Below are 11336 nucleotides of genomic sequence, written 5' to 3'. Positions count from 1 at the left end.
AATGTTCCACAAATTAGAAAGTCGACATGATTATTTTTTTAAAAAGCTGGGGAAAACTACATTTATCGCTAATTATCCTAACATTTAACATTATGTTACAGAATTATTATAATTTTTAAGCACCTTTTTTCACTGGGTTTTCATGTCTCTTTTTCATTATTTAAAATTTTATTTATTTATGTAATAATTTTCAGGCTATTTTCTTAACTTTTTACTAATTTATTGCGTATTTTTAGGTAATTTCCTCTTGAGTTACTTATTGCCTTCTTCCCGTGTTTTTGAAAGAAGTAAAGCATCCCATCATTATAAAACATCTGTTAATGTCTGCATACACCTCAATATTTCTGGATGTATCACTTTAGTGTAATACGATACTTAATGGTGCACTTGTTTAATAATATGTTAAAGGGTTAAAAAAAAATAAATAAAAAAAGACCGGAAGTGGTCACGGAAGAGCCTCTGCTCAAATGTTCAAACATTGCAGCTTTGGCGGCCTTTCGGGTTTGTCATTTTTGGGTCCAGCTTTTGACCAGGTAAGCCATGCATCTGAGCCCGAAATGTTTTGATATAACTTATAATCTTTATTCTATTTACAACACGTTCTCTGGGTCGTTTTGTTTGCGCGAAGTTAGTAAACAAACTTTTGGCGTGCAGGCCTGCAGCATTTGGATTTTTACGATCTCTATTGTTAAAAACGCTGATGTTCGACCTATTTTTGAAATATCTGCTGCATGCATGTAGAAGTAATTGACAATAACACGAAGATAGTTGTGTGTTTTGAACAAGCCTTTCACTTATTAGGACAAGGTGGACTTAATCAGCTGCGTAATTTGCTCAAACGTTGTATGTGGCGCCGCCGAAGAGATTACAAATGTCTTCTGACAACAAACGAAAGACACAAAAAATATGTCTTTTGATACTTTATTAACTTGCATGTTCAGATAACTGACAAAAACTTTAAAGCTGGCAGCTACATTAGCTTAGCTAAGAAGGAGGCTTGCATAGCTGATTACGTCGTTCACACACCTGCCGTGTTTTCCCTCATTAAGGAAACGCGTCTTTTCTTGCAGTACACAAAAGAAATATCTTAATAACAGCAGATAAAATGAGTGAATATAGCTTACAACTAGCAGTTATGTGCCGGTTAAACCTCGTGAAAAGTTCGGCTGGGTCAGTGATTTATTTTTTTGTCATTTATGTGTTTATTCAGCAAACGCAGGGGCGGTGTGCCGGAAAGTGCAAGGTAAGGTGCAAGGCACATTATGCATTTAATATGCCAGTTAATGAGAGTGCTCCATATGTTTCATGCACGGACTGTATATTGAATTTATATAAATAATCATCTGTATTTGAATGTTAAAAATACATTTTATATATAGTCTATGGTTTCATATGAGTTAATATATAATAATAAAATGGCAGTCTTAATGTTAGGAAAAAAATCAACATTTTTTACTTTTCAAGTAACGGTTTAGTAGTTTAGCTTAGCTGTTAACAGGTTGTTTAATAGTTTGTGTTTAGGGTGGACACTGGTATAGTGGGACACTTTCCAAACATTTCCCCTTTTGTCATTTTTAATTATGATTCAATGTCGTAGCCCTTCATATGATACTTTTCTTTACAGCTTAAGCGCTCTGCTTTCTTTTGCAGAATAAGAAAGAAAGATTTAACACCGGCTGAGTGACTCCTCCTCAAACACACAGTGACCGAAAACCACATTTTTCCAAGTGCTGCAGGCAGTGAGACACCTTTAGTGGCAACTGGCACAGGTAAAACACCATCAAATTTTATTCAAATGTAGGCCTGTTGAATTAAATACACAATAGTAGGCTAGCATAAATAACAGTTATAATAAACAACTTTAAAAAAGAAAAAAAGGGGGGGTGTAGTATAGCAGTTTCACCACCTTCCCACCCTCGCCTGCCCTCAATATTTTGATTTTGATTTAGTATGTCCTTATGCTGGTAATAGCCATGGCCAGAGGCATTTTATTTTTGGGCAATATTGCTTATAATTTGACAGTTGTAAATAGGCCTGGTCGAAACATTGTTTAACTAGTAAAACACCAGCAATGGTCTGAAATTCTATACACTTTTGTGGTGTCCTTTTTAATTAATGACATCCATGACAACGAATGAGTTTAAAGCCATGTTTACTTAAAAAATCTCCATTGCCAGAGACTTTTATTGTGCAGGGTCATGCATTTTACCCCAGTGACTCAGGAGGCTAAAGAAAAAAATACATCTGAAATACTACTACTAATATATATGAAGTATATAGAAAATGATATTGATAAAGACAAAATACAATGAAAAGTACAACCATTTAAAGCTAGAGTCCTCTCCCCTAAACCAAATCACAAATGTAGAAATTCTGATAAATAAAGTGTAAAGTACAGTATTTTACTGGGGGTGAAACTCAGTTCTTCACAATCACAGTTTTCTAAAACCTAACCTGAGTCCCACACATGTCTTTTATTGTTTGACCAGCAGTCTAAAAGTCAGAGATACTTAGTTCACTGTCATACTGGATAATTTTTTACACGAAAAACTGATTTAAAAAAAATTACTACAGAGATATTTGCAGGTTTATTTTCTGCTCTTAAATCATATATCATGAGTTACAATGCTTTGTGTTTGTTGTAGGTTAGGGCTCATTTGTATCAGCGTAGGACAGGCATGTCAAACTGGTCCACAGGGGGGCCGGTGTGGCTGCAGGTTTTTGTGCCAACCGACCAAGAGCACACAGTTTGACCAATCAACTGTCTGAAGACGGAGATCAGTTGATTAAATGAGTCAAGTCTGGTGTGCTGCTACTTGGTTGGAAACAAAACCTGCAGCCACACCGGCCCCCCTGTGGACCAGTTTGACATGCCTGGCGTAGGAGGTCCACATTTAGTTGGAAGCATTAGTTTGCGTGCACGGGATCAGACAGTATTTCTGAGATTTTGTGTTGAAGCCCACTGGCTGTGTTGTTTGTGATACGAGATCCTGCACCAAAAAGAAACTGCAGTAATCTGAGACAAGCTTAGCCGGTGTTAGACTCAGTAGCTGAGAGAAAAAAAGCCGTTAATGCAAATGCTTGGAAGATTGCGGTGCTAATACTCAAGGCTAAGCTTAAATGTCTATTGCTGCCTTGAAAGGCTGCATCCGGAGGAAAGAAAAGCCCTGAGAGAACAAGCTCAGAAGCTCTACTCAGCACTTGCTCATTGTCATAAGCAGCAAAAATATGAAGTTGGTAACTTTTAGACTTTGACACCTGACTTTTAACAATGCAGATGATGGTTGCCTTTGGGGGGGGGGCATTGAAAAGCTTCTAGTAAATAAGCTTTAGAAATGTTAAGTGGTCACTGTGATTAAAATGCTGCAGTGTTTCTGTATGCTGCACAATTGTAATGTCATTTATGAAGTCCCTGAAAGCATCCAGTATCTGTGTTTTCTAACGGCACTACAATGGCTGTCTGCAGAGCTCCTTGTAGGAGTCAGACTTTATTTATTAACCCACAATAGTCTGCCCTTGTGGCATAAACAGCATCTCATTTCACCAGACTGCAAGGATGTTGATTTCAAAATGTGCTGTACAACACTTTAAAGGGATACTTAAGATTTCTTGAAGTGGGTTCTTGAAATCAGACATTTAACATTTAGATGGTCAAATAAACTTGGCGTTGCCGTAGAATGAGACAGTAGACAGTGAATTACATAAGATGTCAGTCGGCACACAAGTCCGACATGGAAGCTCAGCAGACTACTGCTTTGGAGGGTTTAGCAATTGCATTTATTTTAGCCACCAAATAAAATCAATATCAAATCAAGTGTATTCTTTTATTTATTTAATGTTTTCACTGCTTTAGCTTAATGTCAGTCAGTGATTTCCAAAATGACAATCAAGCCATTACATCGTGCTCTTCAAAGCCAGACTATATTGAGTCTTTTCGAATATGTAAAACTTTAATATGGTTTTGGTTTTGAGAACTCTATTAACGTACAGTATATTTCAGAAGAAGGGGAAAAATCCACCACTTTCTTTTGTATTCTTGGAATTTGTTGTAATTTCGCATTAAATGTTTGAAATAAAGTGGGGGCCCTTCTGTGCGGAGTTTGCATGCTCTCCCCGTGTCTGCGTGGGTTCTCTCCGGGGTCTCCGGCTTCCTCCCACAGTCCAAAGACATGCAGCTCAGGTTGATTGGTGACTCTAAATTGCCCTTAGGTGTGACTGTGAGCGTGTATGATTGTCTGTCTATATGTGTCGGCCCTGCGATGGTCTGGCGAACTGTCCAGGGTGTACCCCGCCTTTCGGCCGATGACAGCTGGGATTGGCTCCAGCCCCCCCGCGACCCTTACGAGGGCAAGCGGTTACAGAAAATGACTGACTGACTGTTTGAAATAAATTGATAAATTAAAAGAAATGAAATGAAAACAGTGATTTAACATTGCTAAACACAGGAGCTGTTGGTCTACTACGAGTGGGAATCACCAGAGACAGCAGGGGATAGGATACAATAATATTACAATTTTGAATGTTTTGCCATATACTGAGTATTGTGATAATATATATTGCGATCTCTTGCGATTTGTTACCTTTTTTCAATGGTAAATTAAGGGAAAAAGGTGTGTGTCTTTACCCAATAAGCTAAAGTTTTTGTCTTACTTCCTTAATTTTTATTCCAGTAAAATGTATCAGGTGGACTAAAAAAGCAAGTGATTTTATTATTCTGGTATAATAAAGAAATCAGTACTTTACATCTGTGCATGGTTTCTAACACACCTACGGTCTACCACTGCTTCAGTCATTAGTTTGTGTTATTGTGTGACTTTGGTGAATCTGACCTAACCCTTTTAAATGCCAGTCACACAATAACACAAACTAAAGATCGAGGCGGTCGTAGACCAGCCGCTTCTGTGTTCAGCGAGCTAAGTTACTGTTTTTGTCAGTGGAGCGTGGATGGGGAGCTGAAGTTGTTCGAGGCTTCCCTGTCGGGACAAGCTGTCTGATGGCATTTTAAATATTCCTCTTTGGGCTCTGTAAAACTGCTGAGTGTCTTTAATTGACAGCTAAATCGATAATGACAAATGTTAGTTGGAGCTGTAAAAGTAAACTGCTCAGACACTTTTCAGTCCATTATAACAAGTTCAGCCTTTACATAATTTTATATCAAAAATAGCTGTAAAATGTGGAAAAAATGTATGTGAGTCACTAGAATCACTGTAGAAACAAGAGACGGGTGTGTTGCTTCAGCACAGAGAATAGAGTTATAATCACATCCAGTATGAGAACTTTCAATAACAAAGAACTTCAAGTTAAGACAAAGATGGGAAATAAGTGTGCATCATGGGAGGTGATTCAGCACCAAATGTTAATTCACAATATGAACAGACAGAGTCCCGTCGCCTCAGGAGAGGTAATCTGCAGTCTTATTTTGTGTGGTTTAATTCAGGCTGGTATTTCCCAGGTAACAGCGTCCCCCGACACCCGTGAGCGGGAGGAGGAAGAGAATCAGCTCAGCGCCGGCTCCTGATGATATTAATGAAAGACGGGCAGATCCTCGCTGAGCAGAGGTGTATTTACTGAAGCTGTCAGGTCAGACACAGTGTTACAATGTGTTTTAAATGATAACCTTAACTTTTATGTAGGTGTTGGTTTGGTGAAGAGCAGTATGAGTGCTTGAGGTTTTCTTCATTATTATTATTATTATTATTGAAAAAGTAATTTTAGAGCTGTAAAAAAAAAACCATGACATCAAGCAAGTGCTAAATGCCCATAATGCCTGCCTGCAAAGTATTTTGGGAGCAATGAGTTGGATTTTACAGCCCTGAAGTGACCCATGCAGGAGTTTAATAGCTTTATTCATTAAACCACTGATTCATTTACCAATAACTGCATCAGATCCAACACTAGCATGGCCAAGAATTTCCAGCTCTGAAAATACAAAAGTGCAAAGACACTTTTTATCACTAGATGGATAAATTGTAGCTTTTTGTACTTTTTGACTAGTTTTTAATACCTATTTTTCATCACTAGTAGTAAATTTCAGTTGTGACTAGTTTTTTAAACTTTTTTTTTGTATCACTACTTTTAAAAGTATTTTGACTAGTGTTTAACAGTGTTTCATCATTAGATGTATATATCAGATTTTTTCATATTTTTGTGTTGTGTTTAACAGTGTTTCATCACTAGATGTGTGTGTGTGTGTGTGTGTATATATATCAACTTTCTGACTAGTTTTGAACACTTTATCTTCATTACTAGATATTAGAAATTTTCATACTTTTAAGAGTTTTTTAAAGACTTTTCATGCTTTGACTGTTTTCAAAACCTTTCACATCATTAACTAGTTTTTATCACCTTTGGCATATTTTTTAGTGTGATGGATGATCGTCTCTGCCAATCCAAGTGATCATCAATGGTAGGACCGGCTTCACTTCTTTTTCTGTCTAAAGCAGCAATTGTTTTGCTCGGTTGCTGTTTCAACAAGCAACAGGCTAAAGCTCTGGGAAAAAAAGCTATTGCGAAAGACTGACAAAAGCCCTAAATTATCACCGTCACCCACAGAACAAAAGATCAAATACTCTCAATAAATACAGTAAATACAGGGAATATAGAGGGGGGAATTTCAAAGTAAAAAACACTAAGAAATAAGAAGGCATTAGAGTTCTCCAAGGATAAAGTTTTTCAGTTCAAGTTTTCATTTTCCATTGAAGTTGTTTGTCTATTTTAGATGCATTTTAAATCTGACTTTAAAAGAGTAGAGACAGGGACGGGGCAGTTTAGGTCATGCAGCACACGTACTTTTATGGTTTTCCTGTGGTGCGGCATCATATTTTGATGTTTCGCCATATATCAGGAAATTGTTGTAACTTTCGTGTACATTGTCCGATCCACATGGTTGAATGCCTTCATTGTGTGGCTTTGCATAAAAGCATCAGTTACATAAATGAAATGAGTGGCATTGCTGCAGAATCAGTATAGGGATTTGTTCAAACTGTTACACAACTATTGGTAACTCTGAGTACTGGCCTTACATGACAGTTGAGGGCTGGTGTATGCCAGGAAGTAATCATGGTCCTTGTTATCATGTCAGTCTTTTATTTGGCCATTGTAGGTGGGGTGGTCCTCAGTGTTCTCACATGATGTACAACAGAATTTGTGACGTGCATATGACGCTGACTGTAAATTACTTTGATTTAAAAGAGAAAATACTGACAAGTAAACATGTAAAGTAAATAAACACATGATTAGGCCTACATCCAATTAAAATGTAGTCCCAAACATCTTCTTACTGCTCAAAAAACATAGTGAGCACATGCTCATCGATGCTGCGTGTCCCAGTCATGGGTCTAAAGAACAGTCCCGCCACTGTGTCCGGGTCCATGCATCGCAGGGTGTTCAGGACAGCGCACAGTCTGCCGAACCGGCCCATGTTACCTCGGTGCACCGTTTTGACATGCTCGTAAAGCGCGCGCTCAGCCTCTGTCCGAAGTGCTTGGATGTACTCCTGACACTCCAACTCCGTCACTTCTACAGGACACAGACACACAGGGAGAAAAATACAGGCTGTAATATAAATAATAGTATAAAAACAGTAATAGTTATAGTAGTAATATAAAAATGGCTTTCCCTGGAAGTTCTGGGACCTGTCAGTTTTTTACTTTGCCCATCCTAGTTATCTCAGATCAATAAAGAAATATTTTCATGGAAAGCACATTTGTGATAACAACGTGACAGTACTTTTGGTGACTGCTAATACTTAAGGAGGCCAAGATGTAAAACAGTATTTGTCTAATTTTACCTGATATTCCAAATTACCTAGGATAATTTAACGTGAAATTTAAATGATACCATAAAGTAACACAAGAAAAAATAGTTAAACTATGTTTCAGAGTCATATAGAAAATAAATGTGATTTAGTGATTTAGAGTCAGACTCTGATTGTTTTATCAACTATTATAATGGCCAATTTTCCCGGTGTTGCATGGGTTAATGTTAATGTTTCCTACCCGGGGTGAAAAGTATGGCTCCCTTCAGAAAGGCGTATTCTTTGACGCTGATCCTCAGAGCTCTGCACTTGAACAGAAACATCTTGATCCCCTCCGCGTCACTGACGGGCACCCCGGGGTCTTGGGTCTCGGTCGGAGCGCGCTGCTGTCGCTCTTTACTGTGCGTTAAAATCCGCTGTAGCAGACTTGGCTGCTGCGTCTCCACCGTGTCGAAGTCCACGGAGTCCTGCACCATGCCCAAAACCAGCAGCGGCGCCCAGCTGTTGCGCACCAGCCGCAGCTGGTCTCCCGCCGGCAAACCCCGAAAACACGGCACATTTTTCACGAATTTAAAAGTTTTCATGAGCACCTCTGAGGCCGCTCTGTAAACTAACTGCGGAGCCCGGATCGCCACCAGTTTCCTCTTGGAGGTGCAGGAGCAGAGCTGGAGCGCAGCGGGCGTCTCCAGGTGTCCTCGCGGGCGCTTGGTGCCTCTGTTGAGGATGCTGTAGAGGATGCTCCCGCGTGCCGTCTCCTCGCTGTTTCTGCACTCACAGCACGACATGACGCTCCGCAAAGCTGCGCGATTCATTTCGAGCGTGGGTCATCTTTTTATATGGAGAATCAGCCCCCCCTAAACACACCAAAAACATAGGTCCGCTCAAATCTTTTCACAATAAAAGCATAGCAACAAAAACAACAACCAGATCGATCAAGTTCGTCTGCTTTTGGATTTCTTCAGTTTTAAATACAGTTGTTTCATGTTTATGAGGGCCAAGATTTTTCTTTCCTGGAGTTGTTCACATCCAGTTTATTCAGAGTTTTATATTTAATTATTTGAATAGATAAACTTTGATTTATGTATATTTCAGTTTAAGTGAATCAAAATATTGCTTTGTGTTTATTTTTAGCGTAGATTTTTTTCAAGTTTAAAAAAAAAACTTGAGCTTAATAGAAACATGTCAGTTTTGAAAAAACTCCCATTTATCGCAGAAAACTTTTTAGGCTCGCATGTGGTGGTGTTTCAGGTAATTCAAAAAAGCAGTATTTCGCAAAACTGCAATGGAAACACTTTTCTCGTTTTTATATGTAACATGATGCTATGATGCGCTTGTCAGCAGGAACCGGCTCCCTTGGGCATGATGCAGCAGGAGCTACAGGAGGTGCTACTGCCTCGTGTTTGTCGTGTTGGTAGTGATGAAAGATTATTCAAAGATAAAGTGAAGCCTAAGCCCATAGTGAATAGGAACCATGTTGCATTTAATTTGAGGTCACATTGCGTGATGTTATTGCATATTTTGACATGTGGCAAAAAAAAGCCTTAATTTTGAAAGTTAAGTCAACCAGAGTCCTGTCTCTTTCTGACTCTGTGTAGCTGACTTTGTGTGACCTCCAAACAGGCTTATTGCAGGCTAATGAGTAAAGCAGGGCCTGCCCTAAGCAGGACCGGATTTTGGGGCCCTTGCCTCGTTGTGTATTCGCCCGAAGCATCAATCATCTGTGTTTTGCATAGGAACACCCTGTGCTTGTTTGTGATGGCTGCAGCAGACCTTTACCTGCCAGCACACACCATAGCTTATTGTACATTCAGAGTTTGATAAATAAGTGGGTTAAATCTCCTCCGCTCGGTCTCACAGGCCTCGTTTGAGATGTTTGGAATCAGTGTGGCAGGCTGTGAGAGGGGGAGTATGTTAAAACCTGTTTGTCTATGCAAAGCAAAGTCCTGCAGATGGGTTTCACAGGCCAGGATGGACCATGTAAGATTCATTTCATGAATTTAGTACAAACATAGAAGCAACAGGCTCACACTACAGTGTGTTTGTACAGGTGGACTTCAGACTGAGAGGGAAGCTGGTTTGTTTCAAAAGACAAGAGTCTCAATGGCTTTAGTGACATTATATGCAAAAATCTGCACTAAATACACGCTAAATTTTTGAAAACAAGCTTAAGAATATGTTTGATATCGTTCATTTTTGCTTTTAAAAGAGATCATCATTTTTTGTGATCAGATACATTTGCTGTGATTTTAAAAGTGCTTTGTTACTTCAGTTTGACTTTGACAAGGGCACTTTTTTGGTTACATGACGACAGTTCCTGCAGATCCTCAAAATGTCTTATGAGACATTAAATCCATTCATCTAAAAATAAGGTCTTAATTGGCATTGAAAAGATAAATCTATTTTTCGAAGTCTTAAAAATGCAAAGGCGTAGGATGATATGAATCTTTTTTTCTGATGCTGCATTGTAAAATCTCAAAATAATTAGTAATATCTGTTTTTAAAGTAATTTTCTTAATGCCTCTCACATTAAGATGAGTTTCTAGTTTATTTATGATCAGGGGCTGGTTGAGAAATGCATTTTGGAGTCTGAATGTTGCTTTGTAGGTAAAAAAAAAAAAAAAGGATGTTTGGAAACTTTAAGTTGAGCAGAAATGTTGAAACGGAATAAAGGTGAATTTGTCATGCAGTTTTTGTGAGAAAATGTTGCAGCTGAATTCTCCACTTTTTGTCATGTAGTGAAGGACAGCAAAGTTTTCTGACACTGAGTCTAATCACAGCTGATCAGTAGTTTTTCGACAGAGCCATTAGAGTTTGATTCCATTTCCTCAGCCAAAGGTTTTAAAGCAGCAGAGTGACACAGGCATAAAATGGAAGCTGCCCTCGGTGTGTAATTACCTGACAAGGCCAGACGTTTCTCCTTGTGCAGGAAACAGTTTCTATAGTAACCAAGAGTAGCAGAAAACATACGTCTGATTCAGCCCAAGATCAAATTATGATGATTTCACAAAGCTCATTCCAGAACATAAGTGGGATGAATATTATGCAGGACTCTGAAGGACTTAGATGCTTTTCATTAAAGTTTTTGCTAATGATCCTTTACTGTATTTCTCAGGGTTGTTTATGAAGTGTTCCATTCAGCATCAGGGCCTCTCACACCTTTTCAGATGGCACTAAAACAAGCTCCAATGCCGAGAAAAGCCTTGAGTCAAAACATAGAGAGCCACCCTTTTGTTTCAGTTTTGTCGTTATATCCGGTTTTTGAGACGAAGGCTGCCTACTGAAACACAAGGTGCTCAAACTGAGAGACATCTGTCTGATTTACATGTCATAGTCATATACTGCATGACCTGCTTTGCACTGGGCTTCTTCTAACACATTATATATTTGTGGCTGTCTTTTTCTAATCATGACATTAGAGTCCTTCATTGTGAGGCCCTTGCTATGTTCAGGAGTCCTTTATGTGTCATGTGCCTTCCTGCTGCTTTACAATCTGAACTTTATTTAAATGTTCAGGACAAGTCCTATCTATCTCCATTGTTTTCTTAGATGACATTACATTTATAAATCATATAACGGTTAT

The 11336-nt window shown here is 38.7% G+C and overlaps 1 protein-coding gene and 1 long non-coding RNA gene across 2 annotated transcripts; one reads left to right on the top strand and one right to left on the bottom strand.

Moving 5' to 3' along the window:
- Positions 1-456: 456 nt before the first annotated feature.
- Positions 457-6453, top strand: LOC121962688 (uncharacterized). The gene is made up of 5 exons (XR_006107156.2): positions 457-533; positions 1211-1243; positions 1651-1769; positions 5453-5580; positions 6364-6453. It is a non-coding gene; the product is annotated as an uncharacterized LOC121962688 (long non-coding RNA).
- A 508-nt stretch (positions 6454-6961) lies between these two features.
- Positions 6962-8568, bottom strand: LOC121962856 (nuclear receptor subfamily 0 group B member 1-like). Its single transcript, XM_042513173.2, has 2 exons — positions 7998-8568; positions 6962-7518 (listed from the first exon to the last, which is right to left on the bottom strand). Exons 1-2 carry the CDS (start codon positions 8566-8568, stop codon positions 7277-7279), a joined length of 813 nt encoding a protein of 270 aa, XP_042369107.2. The 3' UTR covers positions 6962-7276.
- Between the last annotated feature and the right edge of the window lie 2768 nt (positions 8569-11336).

This window comes from Plectropomus leopardus, chromosome 24 (genome assembly GCF_026936395.1).
Source record: "Plectropomus leopardus strain MGB_pleo_1.0 chromosome 24, ASM2693639v1, whole genome shotgun sequence".
Taxonomy (NCBI): Eukaryota; Metazoa; Chordata; class Actinopteri; order Perciformes; family Serranidae; genus Plectropomus; species Plectropomus leopardus.
Note: the sequence above shows the minus strand (reverse complement) of the source record. Positions and strands in the feature narration are given on the sequence as shown.

Coding starts and splice junctions, on each gene's coding strand:
- LOC121962856 (XM_042513173.2), bottom strand. CDS start 8,568: ATGAATCGCGCAGCTTTGCGGAGCGTCATGTCGTGCTGTGAGTGCAGA. Junction 7,519..7,997: donor AGCCATACTTTTCACCCCGG/GTAGGAAACATT, acceptor TGTGTCCTGTAG/AAGTGACGGAGTTGGAGTGT.